The following is a 26,618-nucleotide window of genomic DNA, read 5'->3' on the forward strand; positions in this document are numbered from 1 at the left end:
GGGACAAAAAAAAAAAAAAAAAAAAATCTTACGGCGTGCATTGATTCAAGCAGGCAAGTGTATAGTGTTGACAAAGGGAGGGTGGGAGGGAAGAAACTGAAGCAAAATTCAGTAAGTAATCTTTATAAAAGCTTCCACTAATTTTAGAACTGTTCTATGAAAAGGAACTGTAACTCAAATGCTAGTGATTTCTACAATATTACAGCTTTTGTTGTTGTTATTGTTTGTTGTTTGTATTTATAGAGTGTCTTGGTTGCGCGTGCGGGCATGTTTACGTGTACACAGTGATCCCATGGACGAGATGAAGTTGAATTTGTACTCTCTGTCATATTAATAAACATATCACAAGTTCACCAGGTGTACTCTAGACATCTCAGCTGGACTGTAGTTTGTTCTCATAAAGTCGAGATTGACTTTATATTGACTTTATATTGACTTTGACTTTACTTTGACCCCTGAAACACACACTTCAGTGGTGAGGGTCCACTTACACTGATCTCTGACAGGCCAGAGCATGGAGGAGTCAATCAATAATCTTCCACTGATTTATTTTGTGTTTGAGCTCTTTGTAGATCTTCTATTATAGGAAGCAGTATAAAAATGTGTAGGATGTCTTTGTACTGTTTAGAGTCTACCTTGTTTTTAGTTGAAGTTTTGCACAACATGTATCCTTTTTACATTGTGTTCCTTCACCAAACCTTTCGTGAGAACATCAGTGTACCAATCAGATATCGGCCTAAAAGACTCGATCGATGTTGGTTCAGATTTGATGCATTTTTCCAATTTAACAGTCACAGAATTAAACGCGCTCATTTACATGACGCAAATATCTTGAGTTTTACATAACGTGGCAAAAGGGACGGGTGATCTAGACTTTAAAACCGTATCATGATATTTCATGGTATTTCTTTGTTTTTTTTTGCATGACGGTATGAAAACAGTAACATTACAGTAACACTATCTTTTTATCCACAAGTCACATCAGTAGACAGTCTTGAGAGTCAACGCAAACATTCATCCAAGAAAGATAAAACTTAATCCTGACCATCATCAAATACTAAACTAGACCAATTTAATAGGCTAAAAAAATAGAATATTAATTTTATTCACAAATTAAAAATTCCAGTGAAAATGCATCAAAAACACCAATACTCACAGGATTCATGATCTAACCTCAGGCAAAACAAATGAAAATGTTGTATCCGAATCACTTTTATATCACGGAGGAAGCTCCTTTTTTGAGCATTAATTCTTCTTCCTTGTCTTGGGTAGGAACTCCGCCTTCCGCCATGCTTGTTCTCGTTCTACGTAGGAGATGTCCACGTTGCGGCGTGTAAACACGTCATCAACTATATCGGCAATATTACGGGATGACAAATTTTTATCATGTGAAGGAATCGTACCGGTATATCTTTATTTAAAAAAAAAAAACAGCTGCCACTGTTGGGCCCTTGAGCAAGACCCTTAACCCTCTCTGCTCCAGGGGCGCTGTATCATGGCTGACCCTGCACTCTGACCCCAGCTTCCTGACATGCTGGGGTATGCAAAGAAAAGAATTTCACTGTGCTGTTATGTATATGTGATCAATAAAGACTCATTATCATGATCATCTCATGAATGATATGATACGGCACGGCCCTACCTGGCAACTTGGTAGCTCTCAGAAAGTTGTGGGGATGTCGGTACTCACCTCTTTTAAACCTGGCCACATTTTGTAGCATTAGCACCTCACAGCTTTAGGGTCCCTGGTTCGATCCTGAGCTCAAGTTAGTGTCTATGTGGAGTTTCGCATGTTCACCTCTTCCCAAAAGCATGCCAGTCGGTGGATTGAACTCTAAGTTGCCCCTAGGTGAGACCACATGACACTTTTTAATAGAATTTGACCGATTAACCGCTTTTGCTGATTAATCGGCACAGATAACTGATCGCTGGCAAAAATCCACAGAAGTGTCTGCTGTCATTATACAGTACGAGAGCTGACTAATTTTGTTGTGCTATTTGAAGTGTTTTTTGATTTGTTTTGGATGTCTCTGTTTTTATCTGTTATTTGGTGTGTTACTTTTTTGGTTCAGTTTGGATGTATATCTTTTATTTGAATATCAATGAATAATCTTTTATTTAAATATTTCACGGATTATTATGAATTAAATATTAATATACTTTAATATTTATGAATAGCTAATATACATTCATATTTATATGTTTATTTAATTTTTTAAAAAAGTGCAGTACATTTTCATGAAATGAATTCAGTCTTCTTTTCCGTGACAGTAATGGACGGGAAACAAGAAGAAGACAGTTGCAGTATTTATCCAGTAAGTCTTTTTAATTTCTCCGCAGAACTTTGTAAAGTAAACAAATACTCTGTTTTTTTGTTTTGAACCTAGTCTGTATTCTCTGTATCTTTGTAAAGGAAGAATTTGTGGTTATGTGTTACCAAACGTACAGCCCGTGTTTTATCAGCGTTCGCGTCTACAGCGTTCCTACAGAGAGATCTTATCATTCTTTTTCTAACCTGACGTTATGAAGTTATCTATTCATGCAGTTATATTGACTTACTCTACACTACACTACATAATAGAATAAAAAGTCTGATGTGGTAGTCTTATAAATTAAAAATGATCATCATTGGAGAACTGCTGTAGTTTAAGAGGAATAAAACACTCCAGGATGTACCTTTATAGGAAAATAAACAACTTTTGTGTGGTAAGAGTAATTCCGCTTCACATCAGGCTGCATCACACCACCCCATCACTAATTATTTTCCTATCCCAGCATGCCTCCTATTTTTATTCCATGCTTAATAACAAGCCCTAGACTTCTTAATCTTCTTTCCTCAGTACACAATACCATGCTGGTGTATACTTTTTGGAGAGTGTGAGTGTGTGTTTTCCCTAATGGCTTTGATAACACAGGGTTCTGTTCATTAGGTGGTTCTGCCCACCACGGAACAGATTAAGGCTCGGCTGCTGGACTTTTTGGAGGACCAGATGCACACCAGTATGGTAAGACTTCACATTCGTTTAAATCAGTGTCGCTTGTTTAAAATTTACAGCGTGTGATGTCCTGTTGTATGTTTTTGATGTTTCAGTGGACTGGTGTGCTGATTGGACTGGCAGCTGCTTTCTCACTCAGTGTTATCATATTTTTGCTGTACAGAAGCTACAAAGCAAGTATGTTTGCCATGTATGTTTAATGCCAATGAAATGTTTATTACTCAGAAATGAGTCTATATATATATTTATATATATATATATATATATATATATATATACATTAAGGTGACGAGAGATATGTCATATGTCGTATCTCGATAATTTTTCAGTATTTATGAAGGCCCTTCAAGATTATAACACAAGTCTGATCACCTTCCCTTGATGAGCTTCTCTGTTATGAGACTTTTACAACGGCCTGCTTGTACAAATAAATGTTTTGTCTGCTGTGGATACTTGACTCACTGTTTTACAGAGCAGCAAACTGAAGCCCCCAGGTATCGCTTCAGGAAAAGGGATAAAGTGTTGTTTTACGGGCGAAAAATCATGAGAAAGGTACACCTTCTTGTGGATATTGCCTCAAAGAAAGGCTTATGGGCGATTATGGGAAAAATATTATATCACATATAATACGTCAGGAAAACGTCTTCATTAAATTTGACCATATTTTTAATTTTACTACAAGATCGCAGATTTTTGATTCAACATTTACACAAATAAAGGAAAAAGGAGGTCAAATGAAACCAGATCGGTTCATTAACAGATTTTAATGTCCCATCAGTAACTTATTACAGTGAATAACAATGATTAATGAAAGTGCCAACCACTGACAATATGCCGGTACTCAGGAAAGTGCATCAGAACTGTGATTTAATAAGATGAAAGACTGGATGAAAGATATAACGGCTGATTCATATGAATGCTAGAATAGTCTAGTGGAAATAAGAGTGCTGTTATAGGAAAATAACAGCTAGGTGGTGTGATACAGCCTGACGCAGGGTGGAGATACTATTTCTAAAGCTATTTCTGTAAACAAAGAACGAATCCAAATCATGATGTTGCTTTATATTACAATATTGACTGTCCTAGGAAAACCCTTCACATGGAGAGATTTTGAGAGTTTTTTTTTTTTTTAACTATAGTCCTGAATAGTGAAAACTGAAATATTTTCCTTTTGAAAACATCTCGGATGTTTCCCATCTGCAGTGATAGTTGATGTTTTTTATCCCCCATACCACCATACATATAATTTCATCATATCTCCCCAGCCCTAGTTAAGGATGAACACTGTGCGTGTGTGTGCGTGTGTGTTAAACGCTCATAGTTTGACATTGTGTCTTTGCTTTAGGTGCAGACGTTATCCTCTCCAGCCAATTCAGGTCCAGTGTCTCAAAAACGAACCAGAAAGAGACCCAAAGTTCTTTCAATTGCACGCAAGTACATAAACCCTTCCAGCTGTAGTCCAGTTATAAATAACCATTACCATTAGATATTTGAGACAAATGTCCTTTGTCACGCTTGCTTTCTTTGTTTCATCCAATAAGAATATTGCGTATTCGGCGGGAGCCGCCCACTCTTGAGCCCAAAGAGCCGCCTCCGTCAGTTCTGGAGGCAGATCTGACCGAGTATGACGTTCAAAATTCTCACCTGCCTTCTGAGGTCCTGTACATGTTGAAGAACGTCAGGTGGGTTCCATTAGATACTTTCAAAGAAGTAACGGTTCAGTAGTTTTTCTAAAAGTAATTTTTAAAGATGTTTTATTCACAGGTCAGTTTTTTGAGCAAATTTCAAGTGACTAGCACGGAAATGTAACCTTGACTGCCTTTCCTGACCATAGTGAAGCTGTGTCGTGTTCTCCTGTGCTGTGCTCAGGGTTCTGGGTCACTTTGAGAAGCCGCTGTTCCTGGAGCTGTGCCGTCACATGGTGTTCGTGGAGCTGCAGCAGGGAGAGGGACTTTTCCGGCCTGGAGACACAGACGACAGCATCTTTGTGGTGCAGAACGGCCGACTGGATCTCTGCGTTAATCAGAATGTAGGTACCGGGCCATCAGAAATAACTTCAGTGCATGTAGGGGTCGAAAGTTTGGCAATAGTATAGTGCACAGTATTCTATGTATGTGTGTATCTCTCAAAGGGTTTGCATCGAAATATGAAAAACTACTAGTTCAAAGAACTTAAACTGTTTCCCATGAAAAAGCAGCAAGGTCAAACAACTGATAAAAGACAAAACATGTATGTACTACCAATCTAAACATTTATACACCTGGAGGTTGTTGTCTGATTGCACGTTAATCACTATTACTGCCGTAGACACAATAAAAAGAGGTAGTTAAGCTAGACAAATATAAAATAAGTCTTACACAAAAAAACCTGTACGCTTATAATGGGTCATAAATGAGCTATTGAGCACTGGATCTCTATGATTAGTATAACTCTCTTATAACTTGAGACAAGGTCTAGAAGTGCTTACAAATCTCCTTAGATAAGCATATAATGACGTATAATCAGTAGCATATTGTCCTAAGAAGTCTGTTGCTAAGAACAAGTAAATATTTTGTTCTTTCCTCTCAGGACGGCACAGAGCTGGTGGTAAAGCATGTTTTGCCTGGAGACAGTGTTCACAGTCTGCTTAGTATCCTGGATGTCATCACTGTAAGATTCATCAGAGCCGCCTCATATTATCTGACTTATTGAACTGCTACTGTGATGTTTGACGTCATGTGTTTGTCCTGAATAGGGATATCCAGCCCCCTATAAGACAGTATCAGCTCGCGCTGCAGCTCCATCCACCGTGCTCCGTCTCCCTGCTGCAGCCTTTCAGTCCGTGTTTGAGAAATATCCTGAAACTCTGGTCCGAGTCGTTCAGGTACTGATTATTCCGCACAGCAAATCGAATGCAGTTCAGTCGTTCAGTGAAAGATGGTGGTGTGGTGGTATAGTGGGTAGTGTTGCCATGATACAGCTCCAGGCTCCTCGGTTCTCATGTTCTCCCCTGTCTATGAGGGTTTCCTCTGGATTCTCCCACTCCCAAAAACATGCCAGTAGGTGCATTGGCTACCCTAAATTACTTCTGTGTGTGTGTGTGTGTGTGTGTGTGCGTGTGCATGATGCCCTGAGATGGACTGGCATCCCATCCAGAGTGTGTCGTTTCCCAGGATAGGTTCTGGATTACTGAAGATGTTCTGAAGGTCTGAATATATTTTAAAGGCATGTCAACCAATCACTAAGCCTAGTAATATAGTATACAATAAGATCAAGGATGGACCAGCAACCGAGCCCTGGGGAACTCCCATAGTGAAACTGTAGCTTGTGTAAAAGGTTAATTGACTTAAATTTGGAAAGCAAGTAGCCACATTATCTAACGAGCAATAACACACACGACCGGTCAAAACTTTGGGGACACTCGACTGAAATGTTTCTCATGATCTTAAAAACCTTTTGATCTGAAGGTGTGTGATTAAATGTTTGAAATCAGTGTTAGACAAAAATATAATCGTGCCAACATTTTCATTTCTTTCATTAGAAAACTAACATTTTGTTTACAATAAAATCTTATTTTTAAATGGATGACTCTGAGAGAAATATTCTGAAAAGCAGCCAATAAGAGTCCAGCTTCGGTGTGAACTCCCTTTAATACTGTTTAAAAAGCATCTCAGCGAAATTCCTCAAGAAACCTAGATGCCTAGAATACATTTCTGGAAATTTCTAGGCAAAAAGGGGGTCTACTTTGAAAATGCTAAAATACTAAATTATTTTTTATTTATTTTGGATTTTTTATCACAACATAATTCCCATACTTCCATTTATGTTACTCCAGAGTTTTGATGACTTTATTATTATTCTAAAATGTGAGGAAAATGAATAAAAATAAAGAATGAGTGTGTCTAAACTTTTCCAAGCACTGTTACGAAAAGAAGACATTTGGGTAAAAATGTACCAACAGTCATCACTCTAAGTACAGTTTGAATGGATAATGCTCAGATGAGTAAACAGGGAAATTTCCATTTGGAAATCCATTAATTAAATTATTTTAAAAACCATTTACTAAACAGCTTTTGTATGTTGGATGTTGATTTTTACTGTGTGTGTCTTGTACAGATCATGATGGTCCGTCTGCAGAGAGTGACCTTCCTCGCCCTGCACAACTATCTGGGGCTGACCACCGAGCTGTTTAACCCGGTCAATATTCCACCCGACATGCACGTGAAAACATGCTGACTGAAAAGCGTTACATATTGAAATAACAATATCAAGATCAAGTTCACATATTCGAAAGGAGTGACTTGTAGATAACACTGAAGCATTCGTGCATACAGATCATTTTGTTAGGGAAACCGCTCTTGAAAATCGTTGATCAATTCTTGTAATTGATAAATAAAGGTAATTAGCACCGTTAGTCGTTTTTGATCCGACACTTCTCTGATTTTCACCTGGTATGCTTGTTGTTAAAAGATCAGCACCTTGATGTTTAATATCTAACATCCAGATGTGTGTGCTGTGTGTCTCAGGAGAGTCAGGCCATTCCTCTGGAGAACGTGGCCAAGATACTGGGTGACGGAAGCCCAGGCCGAAGCCATCGCAGACTCTCATACAGCGGAGAGGAAGCTATAGCTGAGAAACTTGCTCACGGAAGCACAGAGAAGAAAATCGAAGCAGGTCTGTCTGCTCCTCTTAGTTTTGTGGAATGGTATGAAAAAGTCATGATATGTTCATCATGCCACCAAACATTACACTTTTCTTTAGCGGATTAAAGATTTCGTTGATAAAGATGTTGTTACTTCAGTGGTGCCCTGTGATGGGCTGGTGTTCAGTCCAGGGTGTATTCTCACCTCACGCCTAGTGTTCCTGGGATTGGCTCGGGATCTACCTCTGACCAGGATAAAGGCCGTGACAAGCCCCACTGGCACCATTAATACTGCGTAAATGATGTGTAATTTTGATTCTGGTCATTTCAGGTGAGCTGAAGCCCAGACCGATGCAGAGTCCCTCAGCGGTCTTCAGGAAATCCCGTTCCATGTCCACGCCGTTAGAAAGCTCACTTTCAGGTAGTTTGATCACAGGCCGTTCTCATCATCTCAGCACACCTATACAGCTCTGATTTAGTACTCGATTCATTGACTTGGAGTTGAGGTTAAAAAGTTCCAATTTTACCTTGGATTCGGACATCGGTACTGAATTTGACATGTAACAAGGCGATCGAAATGTTTTGTCGACATGAATTTATTTCAGCAGACAAGAGACATGCTGTCCTGGGTGAAATGACAGGGACACCTGTACACCTGCTCATATATGCAGGTATCCACTCGGCCAATCATGTGTCTGCAGCACAATGCATAAAATCATGCAGATACAGGTCAAGAGCTTCAGTTCATGTTTACATCAAACATCAGAATGAAGAAAAAGTGTGGTCTCTGGGACTTTAAGCATGGCATTGTTGGTGCCAGGTGGACTGGTGCGAGTATTTCAGAAACCGCTGATCTCCTGGGATGTCCATACACAACTCCTAGAGTTTACACAGAATGGTGCGAAAAACAGAAAAATTCGAGTGAGCGACAGTTCTGTGGGTGGAAACGCCCTGTTGATGATAAAGTTCAGAGGAGAATGGCCAGACTGGTCATAAATGAGCAGTTGTACAGGTGTTCCTATTAAAATGTTCAAGTTGTTGGATAGCTACATGCTGTAGTGAACTGGACATAAGCCTGATCAGCTCAGACTAATAAAAACCTGATAACTGATAACGTCTTTCCCAGTGTGAACTTAGAATTCTTTAAAACGTCATGTTTCCTTCCTACAGCAGGAGGCAGTGATCTCAACACTGCCTTTGAGGAAGGGACTCTTCAGAAAACTGAACTTCCTGTCATGCATAAGGTACTTTCATGTATAATTTACAACCTGACAACTTTTACACCATTTATAAATGTGTTTTTTCTTGAACGATTTTCTTCTTCTGAACTCTCAAGTCAATTCTGAAGAAGACCGTGACCATGCAGCCTGCTCCATCTGCCGTGTACCACTACTCTGACACTGGGGGGCACTCCGGCAACGTCCACCACAACAAAGTCAACGCCATCTTTCAGGCTGCCAAGAAGGACCTGCTCAAGATCATTCAGCTCCAGGCAAAGCTTTGTTCTGCATGGAATAATTAAACGAATACAATCCTGTGAATATGGAGTCACGCCTCAGGCTTTATAATAATATTGATTCGTCTTTGTCCTCCAGGACCCAAGTCTTCTGGAAGGCAGAGTTACTCTGAGACAAGTGAAGGCTGGAAGTGTGGTAGCAAACCAAGGAGACCAGGTCTGTAGAGATATTCAACCCAGCTGTTCAGCTGGTGTCAAACATTATGTGGTCTTTTCTGTAAAACGTCTGTCTTGAGTCACGTATATTACGCTCGATGTGACGGTTCTTTTTAAAATGGCATTGGTTTTGCTAAACAGTTCACATCTGGATGATCTCAGCAATGATCGGATCTCCCTGTGTATTCTGTGAACATTTATCGCATGTCATTTGCCCATAAATAGTTCCCATGTAGGGAGGCACGGTGGCTTTGTGGTTCGCAGGTGGGCCTCACACCTCCAGGGTTGAGGTTTGAATCCCGCCTCTGTCCTGTGTGCGAGGAATTTGCACGTTCTCCTCGCGCTTCAAGGGTTTCCTCCGGGTACTCCGGTTTCCTGACTATGGGTGTGGGAATGGGTGTGCGATTGTGTTGGCACCCCATCCAGGGTATCCCCCGCCTTGTACCCTGAGTTGCCTGGAAACCCCTCTCCCCCCAGATATTTGCCCCCCCCCCAAAATATTTCATACTCTGTGATGTTTCCTTTCTAATATTTCAGGACGTGAGCATGCAGTTTGTGATCTCTGGCATGCTGCATGTATACCAGCGGATGATCGACAGAGACGAGGACTTGTGTCTGTTTGTGACTCACCCGGGTGAGCTGGTGGGTCACCTGGCCGTGCTGACTGGGGAGCCGCTCATCTTCAGCGTGCGTGCTCACCGTGACTGCAGCTTCCTATCCATCTCCAAAACACACTTTTATGAGTAAGTAACCACACACACCCACACACACACACACAATGGTTTTGCGCACAACTCTGCACTCCACTCTATGATAATGCCTTTTCTTTGGCAAGATTAGACAAGATTTTTACAGTTCTGTCTCCTACCCATCACTCGGTGTCTCTTTGACACGATATCACTCTGCTGCGTTTGTTTATGGCATAATCTTGAAGGTATTGAAAGATTTCTCTATGGCAACAATGCGCATCTAAACCAGTAATTAGATCTCCCTAAACAAAATCTAGCCCGTCAGGTAGATTTTACTGACATCCCATACATTTCTCATGAATGTTTCGTTATGTATAATGGGCCGTATTCAGAGATTCTCTGGGCTCTCCATTTAGATTATGCAAATCAGATGTTGCCAGATGTTTCTTGAGTAGAAGCGTCCACAGCATGATCTAGACCTCTGACTTTAAACACACGCACTTGCCTTTAAGCCTGAAAGAAAAAAAAAATCAAGGATGCAGACTGAAGAAGCGTTTTTTTTTTCTTTGCTGTCAAATGCAATACGATGTACCATAAAAGTAAGACATCATTTAGAAACGAAAATAAAACCTAATGCAACGATGTATGAGACGATGGCAAGCATTGAAATAAATATCTACTAATTATCACATTAATCACTGCAAAATTGGTTTTAATTTAACAATACGGCTTATTCAGCAGCTTATAAAATAGCACTTGATGCAGCAGAACTTTTGCATTTTATTATTTGATATCGTTCACTGACAGCTAATTGTACTTGGCTAATTTATCTGCTATTTTGAATTGTCAGATCAACTAAAATGTCAGGCAGCGGAGACGGAGACAGTTGCGGGTTAAGAGCCTTTCATTTGAAACAGGCGGACAAATCAGAAACGTGAAGCAGAATCAAAGTCAGAATACAGGAAGAAGTCAGGTGATGTGCAGACAGTTGATGCGTTAAACCAAGAAATGTAATCAGGTCCATGAACGCTAGAGCAGGAAAAACAAACGCTTGGTATTGCAGGTACGGGACGCTGAGCATGTACATATCGTAATGTACAAATCAATACGAGGACTTAAATACAAAGACTGATCAAGGGGCGAACTAAAAGCAGGTGAAAGTAATCATGACACACTTAGGAGACAACCAAGGACGAGACATGGGCGGAGACGAGACATGAACCGAAACAAAATGCACATGGCAATGTAAACAAACACTTGCCCACACGGAGGTAGGAGCCGGCGAGCTGCGAAGTGGAAAAAATACCTGTTTTTTTTTGTTGTTCATTTGATGCAGTCTACTGTAAAGACAATCTTCCCATGGTTTGAAGGATAATCTGACCAAGCACTTATCTGTACAGCTGTTTTATGGATAAAATGTAATGGCTCACTTGAATTTATCATATTTATCCATTATAAAATATGAATAAATGAATTGTGTCATTGTTTTGTATTTAATACTGACCTAAAATGGCATCCCATAGATTCTGAGTGTATTTACATCCTAAAAGATAAGTATCGGCATGACGTATTGTGGTCACATCGCACTGTCAGATATTGGTGAGCCGTTATCGGGCGAGAGAAATAGTTCCAGGGTCAGAATCACACGTAACTGAGACACGTAAACTCCACCACGCCCACGTGTTGTTCTGTTGTTATCAGGGTTTTTTTTTTTTTTTATGTTGGAGTTCATGTTTATAAAAAAGTACTTGAGTTGTTTACCAGCTGTGTCTCCTCTCTACCAATGCTGCATTCCTGGAGACTGCTATTGATTCACTCATAAATGATACACCCCCTAGGTCTCTTCCTGGGAGATATTAACGTGCAGTGACGTGCTCATGTGAGTAATAGTCCTGGAGATATTGGTCTCCACTGTTCTGGCAAAGGTCACGTGTGATTAATATCAAGAAAATGTCAGCCATTGATTTTTCTTGGAGGTCTCATGACTGCGTCTGACAAACTGTTTTGCATGGATAGCAGTGTGGGTGAACGTTTTTTCAGAGAGTTTTAAACTGAGTAAATCCTGCGTTGGGCCATTGAGCTGTCAGAGTGAAATCAGACATTTATTATATCTCGTGTAAGACAGCAAGGTTTCTTCATGCGTGGTTTTGCGGAGAGAGAATCACTGTGTGAGGTGCCTGGAATCGCATTTTCCAGATTCAGTATCACAGTGCAATGTTTATTACTTGTTTTACGTTTGCACATCACATTCCGTCATGTCTGATAGGTTACGTGTGTGTGAACGAATGTGTATGTAGTCCAGGCTATTGTTTGCTTATTTATTGTTATTTTTTTTATGCTGCCCAGCTGTCATCAACAGCATTATTTTTTCTTCTGTCCAACAACCAGAGATCCATCCATGCATCCATTTTCAGTACCGCTTACACAGGGTCACAGGGTCACGTGGGAGCATGAAGCCTATCCCAGGGAACTCGGGGCACAAGGTGGGGGACACACTGGACGGGGTGCCAACCCAACGCAGGGCACAATCACACACATTCACACACTACGGACAATTTGGAAATGCCAGTCAGTCTACAACGCATGTCTTTGGACTGGGGGAGGAAACTGCAGCACCTGGAACAACCAGAGATAGAAAAAACTATTTCCTATTGACTTAATGCAGCTAATGCAGTGACGTCATGGTTAACCATATCAAGTGGAGATACCAGCTAAGTCACAAGCGATATCTTTTTACGTTCAACGTGAAGAAAACATTCCCGTAGCCGAAACATTCATCAGTGAATTGCTGACAGTTTGTCAAGGTCACAAGCATGTTAGAAACTTTAAAAAAAAAAAGTTAAGAATAGGATAAGGACTACTGCTACACAGTCATCCATTCAAAAGGAATTCATACTCATTCATTTGACCTAGTCTGTATTAATGCACTTAACTAGCTAGACATCCCCTCTCTCATTATTATATTACAATAGCTAACCATTTTTAGGACATGGGACTGGGCAAGACACTTGTGTGGTGGACTAGCTAATGTATCCACTGTATGGAGTGTATGTGTGTTTTGACTATTTGATGTTACACACACATGTAGGATGATGCGTGAGGAGCCACAGGTGGTGTTGAACGTGGCTCACACAGTGGTGCGCAGACTCTCGTCCTTCGTCAGACAGATTGATTTTGCACTCGACTGGATGGCAGTGGAAGCCGGAAGGGCTGTCTATAGGTACCGTCTCTCTCTCTATCTCTCTTACACTCTCTCTCTCTCTTTCAAATAAATCCAAGAGTGTGAAATGACGACTGTAATTACTAAACGATCTTTCCATGCTTGATTATGCACCTTACTATTCATTAACAATGGGGTCTATAGGGTCTGTATCTGTCTCTCTATCTCTCAGGCAGGGTGAAAAGTCAGACAGCACCTTCATCGTGCTGAGCGGCCGTCTGCGCTCCGTCATCATGAGGGAGGACAAGAAGAAAGAGCTGGCTGGAGAGTACGGGAGAGGCGACCTCATCGGCGTGGTAAGACTCCTCTCGCTGTTCATAGTTAAAGAGGCTAATATGGTGCTACTGATCCCTATTACCGTCTCACATCGTTCCCTAGGTGGAAGCTCTGACCCACATGAACCGAGCCACCACTGTTCACGCTGTGAGAGACTCCGAGCTGGCCAAGCTGCCTGAAGGAGCTCTGATCTACATTAAAAGAAAATACCCTCAGGTTCCAGCAATCAACATTAATAACACACTAACCTTACACGGGGGAAAGTTCTAAGCTTTACGCTGTCGTGATTTTTAAACAGGTTGTGACTAGACTGATTCATCTGCTCGGTCAGAAGATCCTGGGAAACATGCAACAAGTCAGTGGACCGTTATCAGGTGTGTGAAGAGCTGCAGGGAGAAAAAGAAAAATTTTTAAAAAATATATTGTCAGTATATGTGTAATCTGTCAGTACTTGTATCTTTTATCAATAGCAGTAATCATAATCATTCATTTGTTATGCAACTCATTGTTTTTATAGGATAATACACAATTTTAGAGGATTTATGCCTTTTTCATACTAATACTACTCCGCTACTACTACTGTTACTGTGTAACTAACTTTAAAGACGCTCAAGGAGGAGGTGGGATCCGGCTGAACATAAACATGAAGTTTAACAATCAACAGAACTCAAACTGAACAGAAAACGCACAAATGTAACACAAAGCACACGTGTCTCTCTCTTTCTCTCACTCTCTCTCTCACTGGTGCTTCCAGCTTCTCCTTTATCTCTCTGTCTTCCATGGATTAGCCAAATCAGTGCCAGGTGTGCATCCTCATAATCTGGCTTCTCCCTCCTCCTCGTCACATACTACTACTACTGCTCTTCCTCTTCCTCCTCCTACTACTCCTCCTACTACTGTTACCACACCTCCTACTATTATTGGTACTTCTACTCCTCCTCCTCCTCCTCCTACTACTACTACTACTCCTGCTCCTTCTCCTCTTCCTCCTCCTCCTCCTCCTCCTCCTACTACTCCTGCTCCTTCTCCTCTTCCTCCTCCTCCTCCTCCTATTACTACTACTCCTGTTCCTTTTCCTCCTCCTCCTCCTATTACTACTACGTCTGCTCATTCTGCTCCTCCTCCTCCTCCTCCTACTACTACTACTACCCCTGTTCCTTCTCCTCTTCTTCCTCCTCCTCCTCCTCCCCCTACTACTCCTGCTCCTTCTCTGCTTCCTCTTCCTCCTCCTCCTACTATTACTACTACTGCTGCTCCTTCTCTTCTTCTTACTCTTCCTCCTCCTCCTCTTACTACTCCTGCTCCTTCTCCTCTTCCTCCTCTTCCTCCTCCTCCTCCTCCTCCTATTACTACTTTTCATGCTCCTTCTCCTCTTCCTCCTCCTCCTCCTCCTCCTCCTACTACAGCTATGACTACTGATACTGCTGCTTCTGCTACTATTACTACTACTGCAGTACTTCTGCTGCTATTACTACTACTGCTGCTGATGCTTCTATGGCTGATACTTTTAATACTACTGCTATTATTAGTACTACTACTACTGATACTTTTACTACTACTGCTTCTGCTACTACTACTACTACTACTACTGATACTTTTACTACTACTACTACTGCTTCTGCTGCTGCTACTACTACTACTAATATAGCATTGATAAATTTGAGTAAATATTTATAACATCTATTATTTTATTTTATTTTAACATCTGTTATTTTATTTTGCATTTCTCCCTTCATTGCTACACCCCCCCCTAGCTCATGGTCGGGGTCTGAACTCTTCTGGCAGTAAGTGGGACACGGGTAATCCCGTCTCCAACCTGTGCACCGTGTCCATCCTGCCTGTTTCTGATGATGTGCCCATGACGTCCTTTGCTCTGGAGCTGCAGCACGCTCTCAGCGCTATTGGTAGCTTCACCTCACAGCCTTATACAAGGCCATGTCCCATTGTACATTTGTAATAAAAATAGAGCAGTGCTAAATGTCTAATATTTGTCAACTTCCAGTTTGGCTTAGCTGATCTAATGAATATGAAAAATCATTTTAATATGTGTTACATTTATTAATGTACAGACGAATGACAAATGAAATATCCGAGTGGAGAAAATAGTCAGACTTAAGGGGGAGAAAGAGAAGATTGGTTATTGTAATAAGCCAAAAGATATTAGAAGGATGTCCGTTTTTAAGTGACAAATGATCATGACCTTGTCCCTATCCCAGGCCCCACTTTACTCCTGACCAGTGACATCATCAAACAGCGCCTGGGTGCCGCAGCACTTGACAGGTCAGCCTGGTTATTCATCCAGCGTTCATATAGCACAACCTCTCTCTTCCAGTACTATATCTCTGTGACTTGTACTGTCCTGTCTCACATCCAGCGTTCATGAGTATCGGCTGTCCAGTTGGCTGGGCCAGCAGGAGGACATCCACAGGATTGTTTTGTACCAGTCAGACAGCACGCTGACGCCGTGGACGCAGCGCTGTATCCGCCAGGCCGACTGTGTTCTCATTGTGGGTTTGGGAGAGCAGGAGCCCACTGTGGGAAAGGTACACACACTCTATACACTATGCACACTGCACTTGATGCTTGAGTCATCATTTTGTCATTTTCATCTTGCCTTTTATGGAGTTTTGTGGGTGGCACTAATTGTAAATCCGCTTTGTCATGAACATGCACAGTAATTCTGAGGTGATTGGCATCTTTGAACATATGCACGTGAGGACAAAGTAAAATGAGCATTTCCATGTTTCAATTTTAGTTTGGTTTGTCTTAAAAAAAACAAGCAAACAAACAAACATCTATACACAACTTTACCAAAAGACTGATAAATGAAACCCGTCATGTATGTACCGTGTGTGCATTGTGTGCCCACTGAGCATTCACCGTCAGGTCTCTAAATGGAACGTGTTAGCAATTAGCACTGTACATAAACCAGGTGATTTCTATAAGTGTTAAATGATATCCTGCTCACTGGCATTACACAATTACACCTGCCTATTTAACTCCGTGTCTAGATAATGAAAATTACAGGGAGTGATTACAGCTAGAGCCGCGGAGCTTTCTTTTCACACGTTCCACGTTCCGCAATATAGAAGTTGATGTCTTGACATCTGCAATTTGTGTAAAAGAGCTTCCAAAGCCGTAATGACACCTTTGAGCATAAAATCTCACCCTGAATTTCAAGAGCTAACATTATCCACCTTTTTGCTTTTGCCTTTTCTTCAAGACAAAGGCATGAGATGTGTACAGACTTGAGTAGTCATGCTAGGTGTGAAAATGTCCTCTATTGATTTTTGTCAGTTGAAGGAGCTTTTAGAACATGACTAAAGCAGTACAATCAATGATGTATTAACAAGAACAAACGACTAACAATAGCATTACTGGAAGATAATTAACCATTAACAGGCAGGATGTTATCATTATTATATTAATTATTAAGAGATAAGTTGGGAATCAAACACTTGGGTGCTTGCTCTTATAGGAAAATAATCAGTGATGGGGTCAACCACCCCAAAGTTGATTCTTTTCCAATAACAGCACCTCCTGAAGTGTTTTGTTCCTCTTATACCGCAGCAATTTTACCAACAATTACAATCTTTTTTTGTAATTATTTGTTTGAAATTACATTTATTGTTGTGGAAATCCCCAAAACAAGTTAGTTATTGACATAAAAAGTCGTTCTCTCACTTGATGTTAATAAGACAAAAAAAACATACAGTTTGTCATGTTACCGGGAATAGTGATGTGCCATTCATGAACGATTCGTTCATTTTGAACGAATCTTTAAAAGGACTCGGGAACAACGGCTTGTCTCAGAGAGTGATTCGTTCATTTTTGACCGCGCATGTGCTGCAACGTCCCCATAGATTCCGTACAGGAATCAGAAATGATCAGTTCACGTCTCGAATTCTTCGGGTTCGAGTCGTTCGTTCATCACGTCACAGCCCCACTGCATTCAGACTATGCGGCGGTCACGGGATGAACGAACGACTCGAACCCAAAGATTCGAGACGTGAACTAATCATTTCTGTTTCTGGGGAACAGACGTGACAAATGTGACGTGACAAAAGAAAAGAACGACTCGGATGAGGAGGTGAGGTGAACTAACAGACTGCACAGCCTGAAGACCCCGCTACGCTATTAGTGAATCATTTCTGTTTCTCATCATTCGGCCTCGGCTGCATTAGCCTACAGTTTATTTTTTATTCCAAACGTGATCAACGTTTGCGTAAGTCGTAGATGTGTTGGGGAATTTAACATGTAACATTTTAATGATATTGTGCTGAACTGAACGAAATGACTCGAAAAAAAGATTCGTTCATTTTGCTGAATGAGATTCAAAGATCCGAGTCGGTAAAATGATCCGAACTTCCCATCACTAACAGAGAAACCGTAAACTCTTCTGTCCTGAAGACTTTACCGTGTTAAAGCGCTGACACTGAAGCTAACGCTGACACTAAAACTTCAAGCGCTGACACTGGAGACTCCATCCAAAAATGTCTCTTTACAGGCAATTTCACTTTGTTAAACAGCAACACCTAATTAAAAATAGCTTTAGCTCTGAGTGTTACAAGGCACTGACGCTTGAGACGCCTTCAAAAACACAAATTAAATGTCTCCTTGGAGAGAAATTCACTTCACTTCAACAATTACACACATTTTTCTAATCCATTAATGTGGTCATTAAAGTTATTTCAGTGGAAACAATAACATATTAGAACGCGTGCATTAATATAAACTACTGTCAGAGCTGCCGTTTTAGAAAATTAATCAACGATCAGTGTCAGGAATTCAGTAGCACTGATATTATGAACCTTCATAATAATGCATCTTTTTGTCTTCTGTAGCTGGAGCAGATGTTGGAAGGCAGCGCGGTTCGGGCTCAGAAGCAGCTGGTGCTCCTGCATCGGGAGGACGGACCTCCACCTAAAGGAACAGCCGAGTGGCTCAACATGCGCAGCTGGATCTCCAGACACCTGCACCTGTCGTGCCCTCGCAGGGTTTTCAGCCGCAGGAGCCTGCCCAAGCTGGTGCCCCATGACATTTTAAAACTAACTGCTAATGCTAGGTCCTGATCTGAGACACACAGCCAGTTTATGCTAAGCTCACCGCTAATGTAAAATGCTAATCTCAAAGTTAACACCAGCAAAAGCCATTTGATTGCACTGAATTTCTGCAGTAATTACAGGTGTGTGAGCTAATCTCGTGTCCTCTCCTCTCTCACTTTCCTCTTTTCAGAGAGAGATGTATCAGCGTGTATTTGAGAAGCCCCCAGACCGCCACTCTGATTTCTCTCGCCTGGCTCGATTGCTGACAGGCAACGCCATAGCCCTGGTGCTGGGGGGAGGAGGTGCTAGGTACAGCGCTCTCTCTCTCTCTCTTTCTCACTCTCTCTCTCTCTCTCTCTCTCTCTTTCTTTCTCTCTCTCTTTCTCTCACTTTGTCTCTCACACACAGCAGTCTCTAGAGTTTACACAGAATGGTGTGAAAACCAAAAAAAATTAACTTCCACCGAGTGTCAGTTCTGCATGAAGACACGCTTTGTTGATCAGAGAGGTCCGAGGATGATGGCCAGACTGGCTTGAGCTGACAGGAAGTCTACATTAACTTAAATGACCTCAACCGTGGTGCACAGAAAAGCAACTCAGAAAGCAAACCACGCCAAACTTTGAGTCAGATGGGTTACAACAGCAGATAATCACACGGGGTTCCACTCCAATCAGCCAATCCTCCTGACGGTTCGGAGTATAGTGTGTTCTGAGATACACCATTTTCTGCACACCATGCTTGTAAAGAGTTTATAATTGCAATTAACTAAGTGAGTAGTAGAGGTATAGCAGAGGTAAGGGAAAAATAGAATGCAATAATCTAAATACACATGTAAAATACAGTGAAACCGAAGTTTTTCTGCTTTTTTTTCTCAGCGAAAGCAGTGGTCCGAACAACAATGAACAAAGGTTTTCTCCAGGCAGAATAGCCAGGGGGAAAGGACGTAGGATGTTCGCTTCTCGAACCAATGACTTTCGCTTCGTGCCAATTTTATCTAAGCGAACGTTGAACTGTGTATTCATGAGGTATAGTCTTGTGAGTCAATAGAAGACGAGTGGGCGGGACTGTGGCCTCTCTGGTCACTAAAAAATGCAGGAAATGCTAATGATCAGCTGCCGTTTTCTTTCTGTTGCTTGGCATACAGCAGAGAACTGCTAAATAGCCGTCTTTTCCCGTCTCTGCTTACTAGGATTTTCTTGGAACTCTCTGCCGTAAATGTAGTTTTGCAACCTAACTGTACGTGCATGTGTGTGTTTGTCTGTGCTTTTTACCTCTCAGACTCTGAAATATATTAAAGGTGGGTGAACAGATAATATGAAACATGCGTAGGTTATATTATACAGTATATTTCAGTCATCATCTATGATGTGAAAGTTTACTCAGCTGGCTATGCAGTATGTGCGCATTATTGGTGCAATATTACATTCCTTTCAGCTGACTGACCTTCTGCACCCTACAGAGGCTGTTCTCAGGTGGGCATCATTCGAGCTCTGTGTGAAGCAGGGATCCCCATTGATCTGGTGGGTGGCACTTCTGTCGGCTCCCTGATGGGGGCTGTGTTTGCCGAGGAGAGAAGCTACAGCCGAATGAGAGTCCGAGCACGCGAATGGGCCATCGTGAGAACAGCAATCCATACGTTTCTGTATGCAGGACTGTTTTGAACTGTCGAATCTTTTTAAACACACTGTTTCCCATGTGCTTTCTAGGAGTTTGGGTCAATGTTTAAGAAGATCCTGGACCTGACATATCCAGTGACCTCCATGTTTACCGGGGCGTCCTTTAACTCCAGCATCAGTGCACTGTTTAAGAACAAACAAATTGAGGTGTGAACGTTTTAGCTCTAGATTAAGGTTCGTCTTTGATTCAAGTATAGAATACGCTAAATACCAGCTCTTTCTCTGAGCCCTCCGTTTTATCGTGTGGAGAAAATGCACATTCTGTTCTTTCTTCAGGCAACAATATTATATTTTCAATATTATATTTAAATTAAAGGTTTCTTTAACTAACATTACTTACCGTATTAGTTAACATGAACATACCATACACTTCAGCAAAAATAAAGTATAAATAATGTTTAAAATGTAGCAACATATAAAATTGGTGTTTCTATTAATGTGAACGAAATACTGTCCTGTAACATCTACAGTAATCAATGTTTTATTCCATCCATAACATAAATGAGCAGAATTTAAAGGACTAAAAGCTGATCATCTGTTACTACTATATTAATTACTTTTATTAATGGTGTATTGGTTTATTCATTTTTACTTTCATGGTTTGTTTACTGTATGCTGTTCGTTAAGGGAATCTTATACCGTGTCACTGCTGAATTCTCGATTCTGATTGGCCAGAGGTGTTCATTCATTTTCTATAACAGCAGCTCTGGCTGTAATTTCGTCTCATGGCCAAATCATTGGTTTATATTCATGCAGTCACTCTAATATGATCTAGTTTCTATAGTAGCGACAAACACCTGGACTTGTATCGTGAATGCTCCACATAAATGTATTAAAAATGTGTGTAATTGTTGATATGGTGAAGTTTTCTGTGAGGGTTTGGCATTAAGGAGTCTTGTAACAATCAGAATTAAAACTGTAATTTTTAAGTTTTCCGACATGGGGAAGCATTTAAGACAGAGGATTTTCCATCACACCATATTACCATTGATTATTTTCCTGTAGCAGGTTTTATTCCTTATTTAATATTGTATAAAGCGCTACCAAAAGTATATAATACAAATATCATTCTAAGTTTAAGATACCTTAGGACAGCTCTGATTTACAGTAATACCATGCCATGAATATAGTACGTTTCTTTATTTAAGGCTTGAGTTGACATTTTCTGGCCCTGAAATTAGCTCCACCCCAGAGAGCTCCTGCCCTTGCGATTAGCTCCGCCCCCCTTTTAAATAGCCAATAGTGTTTAGCTTACCTCACAGCCAGGGCACCTACAACTGTTGGGGGTGGGACCCTTCAAATTCTAGAGAGCATTTGATTGGACAGAAAATCTGATGAGAAGCTGAAGTGCAGAATGATTGGATTGAATTGAATTGAATTGATTTGAATTGCAGAATGATGTCATCAAAATTGTCGATCCGTATCGGTGGTAGAGAGAGACTGTAAATTTTGAACGCATATATCTTCTAAATGTGAATTTTGTCATTGTTTTGGAACACACACTCACCAGAAAACCAGAAGCCAGAAAACTTCCGTTTTGATTTCATGGGATCTTTAATAGACAACTCAAGGGGGATTCGAAATGTGCATACTAAGAGAATAGGCTTAATTGATCTGCAGGAAGGTGAAGGCTTGTCTAGTTGCAGTTTTCCTCTTATCTGTGGAGCACCTGGGCTTGGTAAGAGCTTGCTAAGGGATTTGAACATACAGTACAGTACTCGAATGTTAATTCTATCATAGAGGCCTGTAATTAGGTTTGTTCTAGCATGTTCTTGCTTGCTGAGGTTGAAAGGTACCGATGTTCATCATGCTCAGGTCTGTTCCCTCTGGTCTCTCGTCTCTACGGCATCCTGATTGGATGTTTCTAGTGAGAAATCTCATCAACTCATTATTGGAGCTGTGATTAGTCGTGTAGCTGTGTAACCTTTTTTTTTTTTTTTTTTATTCATATGCACCTATTTAATTTTTTTTTTAAAATTTTCTTACAGGACCTCTGGATTCCGTACTTTAACATCACTACAGATATCACCGCTTCTGCCATGAGAGTGCACACTGACGGTCAGCAGTTTCCTTTCTGATTCTTCACTTTCTGCCTTTCTGTGGATCGTCGATGTATGAACTGTATGTTCTGTATGGTCTCTTTTACAATTAGGCTCTCTGTGGAGGTATGTGCGTGCTAGCATGTCTCTCTCGGGCTACTTGCCTCCACTCTGTGACCCGAAAGATGGCCATTTACTCATGGATGGTGGCTACATCAATAACCTGCCTGGTAGGAGTGCATTTTGGTGATGTGTGTGTTCAAACAGCTGTGTGTTTATGATGTATAACACCCATGTGTTCCTAGCTGACGTAGCTCGCTCCATGGGTGCCAAAGTGGTGATTGCGATTGACGTGGGCAGCCAAGACGAGACCAACCTAACCAACTACGGAGACTCTCTATCTGGGTGGTGGCTGCTATGGAAACGCTTGAACCCTCTAGCAGAGAAAGTGAAGGTTAGGACTGTGGAAGCAGAACATGGAATAAATAATGCAGGGTAGGCCTACATCAGGGAAAAGGTAGCACCACTTGGCTGCATTAGTAAAAAAATATATAACCACCAGCTAAAATAATGAAGTGATGACCATCTGGTTTGAATTTTCATATCTCGAGCAAACTCTGCCTTGTTGCCTTTTCTTTATTCGCTCTGGCCTGCAGGCACCGGGTGATGAACAGTAACGTGAAAAATGTATCTCCTTATGGCATGTGGTTTGTAACAGTGATGAATGACCCTGCAGGTGCTGAACATGGCAGAGATCCAGACGCGGCTGGCCTACGTGTGCTGTGTGCGTCAGCTGGAATTGGTAAAAGACAGCGACTACTGCGAGTACATCCGGCCTGCTATTGACCGCTACGGCACTCTGGAGTTTGGCAAGTTCGACGAGATCGCTGTGAGCAACAATTCCTCACTCGTTCGACCTCTGTGTTTCAGTCGTATGGCCAGGAATTCATTTCAGTGGCATGTGTTAAATAAAATCGGTGATTAAATTGAGTATTGAGCTCTGTGATTAAGATATCCCATTTTGGGTGGATGCCAGAGTACGACTGAAGGTCGAACTACCAATCACCATCAATTCTGACACATTAATAAAATGAATATGTGCAGAATATTTTTTAAAAAAACAACCTTTATGACAGTTCCACTGCTTAGCATGCTAGTAACAGTGGGAAAGGACATCGTATCTTATGATGACTATATTGACCTTTTCTGAATATCAGTACAGCACAGTTAGCATTATCACGCTAGCACTTCAGCTCTGTCTCAGCTATATCCGCTGTGTCTGCAGGACGTGGGCTATCAGCACGGGAAGACGGTGTTTGACGTGTGGTGCCGCAGTGGTGTGGTGGAGAAAATGCTGAAGGATCGACATCAGGAGGAGTTCCACAAGAGCAAGAGCACCAATGTGAGTGGAACCCCAAACTATCAGTAAGAGAGCCTGAGCTAGAGTAGGGCTCAAAAGTGTACTAATAAGACGTTATTTTGTGTTTTATTAATATATTATTAAATAAGGAATAACATATGACGGACCCATGCTGTTATACAAAAATAATGAACCCCACGGTGGTGTAATGCAGCATGAAGTGACCTGGACTCCAAGGTAAGTTATTTTCATACAACTGCACAGTCTGGAGTGTTTTATTCCACTTCTACCACAGCGGGTTGCCAGTGATTACAATGTTTACTTTATTAATGAATGACACATCATGCATTTTAACGGTTTATTGGTAGATTTAATGTTGGGGAATGTTCTAATGACTAATGTTGTCACGTTCAACTGTCTTTCCCTCACCAGCCTGTCTCTCTGTCTCTGTCTCTGTCGCGCTCTCTCTCTCGCTCTATTTCTCTCTGTCTCACACTTGCTCGCTCACTCACTTGCTTTCTCTCTCTCTCTCTCTGTCTCACTCTTGCTCGCTTACTCACTCTCTCTCTTTCTCTCTCTCTGTCTCACTCTTGCTCGCTCACTCACTTGCTTTCTCTCTCTCTCACTCTGTCTCACTCTAGCTCGCTCACTCACTCTCTATCTCTCTCTCTCTGTCTCACTCTTGCTCGCTTACTCACTTGCTTTCTCTCTCTCTGTCTTACTCTTGCTCACTCACTCACTTGCTTTCTCTCTCTCTGTCTCATTCGCTCACTCACTTGCTTTCTCTCTCTCTCTCTCACGGTCTCATTCTTGCTCGCTCACTCACTTGCTCTCTCTTTCTTTCTTTCTCCCTCTGTCTCACTCACTTTCTCTCTCTCTCTCTCTCTCTCTCTCTCTCTCTCTCTCTCTCTCTCTCTCTCTCTCTCTCTGTCATGCTCAAAAAACATAGCTTTCAGTTTTACAGAAACTGGAAAGCATAAAACCTCTCTGTCCTGAAAACTTTCCCATGCAGGCATAGCACCATGACTCTTACAAATCGATGACAACCGAGACTCCTCCCATAAATGTTAAATAAATGTCTTTTAATAAAAAAAAAAACCTCACCACATTAATGATTATACACTTTACTATAGAAACAATGACATTAAACAAGCACACTAATATTAATCTATCGTTCATGTTACAGCCGGAACTACTGTCCGAGCTGTGCGGTTCTACAGAAATAACTTCTGACCAATCAGATTTGAGCACTCAGCCGTGCGGTGGTATAAACTAATATACAGTACTGATGCACTGATCTGATATTGAGTACCTTTAAGGGTTCCTTCAGAGGGACCAAACAAAGGACTATTTTCTGTTAGATGAAATCTTTTCTATCCATGTGCAGTACAGTCCTACAACATCCCATTTCAGAAAAAAGTCTTCAGGACAGAGGACTTAGTTTCATTTCCCAGTTTCCTGGTAAAAACCTTTTATTTATTTATTTATTTATTTATTTATTTATTTTGTCTTACTAAAGTCATAAGAGAGAAAATAAGAAGAAATAACAAGAACTTTTGTAAACTGTTCTACATGTTGTCCTTTAATAAATTACTGCTGGCAAATTGCTGGAATATAAGAAGAATAAAAGACTTCATGGCATGCTGCTGTTGGAAAATAAACAACTTTTGGGTGGTAGCTGGAACAACACCACATTGTTGTTGATTATTTTCCTATAACACCACGCATTGTCGTGTTTTATTCCTTAAATGTTGTTACTGTTTGCAGTATAAAAAAACCTGTTAAACAAAATGTAATTTTTCACAGTAGAATAAAATATTTGGTAGTAGTCTCTGATTTTTGGATCCTTCTGACCTACTGGGCCCTACTATATATCAAGCTAGCTCATAACATGTCTTGCTATCCTGTTTGCTAAATATTAGATTAACTGTAGCATTTTTCAGGTTAAGCAGCTGCTCAGGAATTCTTAATAACCCTTTAATGTGTTACTCTTGGAATTGTTAAGCTTTGGCCAAACATTTCTTTCCTAACTGATGATAATCAGTGAATAAATAAGGATCCAGTTATCTTGTCTTGCAGGTGGTGACCTGTCCTAATGCCTCGTTCACTGACCTGGCTGAGATCGTGTCCCGGATAGAGCCGGTGAAGCAGACCAATGTGGATGGTGGGAACTGTATTTAGGACATACTTTACATTTATAGGCCGTCTATTTCCTCACATTATACTCACCCCTAACCTCTGAATCACACAGAGGAATCGGAGTATCACACAGACTACGATGAGGACATGGTGCTGTCCGAATTCGACCTGTCCAACGCCAGCAGTGAGCACGAGCACACGGAAGACGAGGACGAGAATACAGACGAGACGGCCGACACCGCCGATACAGTAAGACCACTCGAATGAAGTCTGGTTTGTAAAGAGCGTTGTTTGTTTTTGATGATCTATTATTTTACACAGGATGAGGAAATCAAGACGGTGAGAAGACAAAGACGGCACGGGCGTGCCAATCACACGAGCCATGACGCGCATTGAGGAAAGACTGAGGATACTAGGGGTGTAACGGGCAGATGAATTGGATCGACGCATTGATTTAAAAGGCAACGATTGAAATGAATCGAAACCCTAATTATACAGCGTGTCCCAAAAGTCTCCATACAAAGGGGAAATGAAATGTTATTTTTAGCAAAATGTCTTCCAAAATGTTTCATAATTTAGTTTATATTATATATAATTTTTTTTTCCAGATAGCCTTTAAGAATGCCTTTGACAAAACAAAACAAAACAACGTATCGAAATCATTCTCATGGCTTCATCACGAGTGGGAGGGATGACTCCGTGTAAGTTTACAAAGAAATGGCAGTCACGTAAACGAGGTTTTGTAAATAAAGTTACATTTCGCTAAAAAGCATTAATTTCCCCATGTGTGGAGATTTTTGTGACACCCTGTAAATTGATCATTATTGATTATAATCGATTATTATTGACGGTGCATAAAAAAAGTCATGTTTTTAAAATGCTATA

General features: G+C 41.0%; 1 protein-coding gene across 2 annotated transcripts; it reads left to right on the forward strand.

Moving 5' to 3' along the window:
• The first annotated feature begins 32 nt into the window (after positions 1-32).
• pnpla7b (patatin-like phospholipase domain containing 7b) lies at positions 33-26,355 on the forward strand. Of its 2 annotated transcripts, XM_017452367.3 has the most exons (36): positions 35-111; positions 2,272-2,315; positions 2,931-3,005; positions 3,092-3,173; positions 3,469-3,548; positions 4,342-4,430; positions 4,538-4,678; positions 4,866-5,025; positions 5,565-5,645; positions 5,731-5,859; positions 7,092-7,172; positions 7,502-7,649; positions 7,949-8,038; positions 8,788-8,861; positions 8,954-9,109; positions 9,213-9,290; positions 9,827-10,032; positions 13,067-13,198; positions 13,371-13,494; positions 13,577-13,690; positions 13,773-13,848; positions 15,229-15,378; positions 15,691-15,754; positions 15,849-16,017; positions 18,319-18,501; positions 18,710-18,828; positions 19,979-20,135; positions 20,226-20,342; positions 22,184-22,253; positions 22,348-22,464; positions 22,540-22,688; positions 22,971-23,123; positions 23,520-23,636; positions 25,674-25,758; positions 25,846-25,982; positions 26,055-26,355. In XM_017452367.3, exons 2-36 carry the CDS (start codon positions 2,274-2,276, stop codon positions 26,127-26,129), a joined length of 4,020 nt encoding a protein of 1,339 aa, XP_017307856.1. In that variant the 5' UTR covers positions 35-111; positions 2,272-2,273; the 3' UTR covers positions 26,130-26,355. The 2 variants fall into 2 exon arrangements, with proteins under 2 accessions (XP_017307857.1, XP_017307856.1); XM_017452368.3 differs by lacking the exons at positions 23,520-23,636; positions 25,674-25,758; positions 25,846-25,982; positions 26,055-26,355 and having other exon boundaries at positions 33-111; positions 22,540-22,729; positions 22,971-23,113.
• The last annotated feature ends 263 nt before the right edge of the window (positions 26,356-26,618 follow it).

The sequence above is a fragment of the Ictalurus punctatus genome, chromosome 22, assembly GCF_001660625.3.
Source record: "Ictalurus punctatus breed USDA103 chromosome 22, Coco_2.0, whole genome shotgun sequence".
Lineage (NCBI taxonomy): Eukaryota > Metazoa > Chordata > Actinopteri > Siluriformes > Ictaluridae > Ictalurus > Ictalurus punctatus.

What these genes read in the sequence shown, in the direction of transcription:
- pnpla7b (XM_017452367.3), top strand. Translation starts at nt 2,274, where the DNA reads ATGGACGGGAAACAAGAAGAAGACAGTTGCAGTATTTATCCA. An exon ending in GTACAGAAGCTACAAAGCAA is followed by an intron (nt 3,174 to 3,468) that starts GTATGTTTGCCA and finishes ACTGTTTTACAG; the next exon opens with AGCAGCAAACTGAAGCCCCC. An exon ending in GGTGCCGCAGCACTTGACAG is followed by an intron (nt 15,755 to 15,848) that starts GTCAGCCTGGTT and finishes TCTCACATCCAG; the next exon opens with CGTTCATGAGTATCGGCTGT.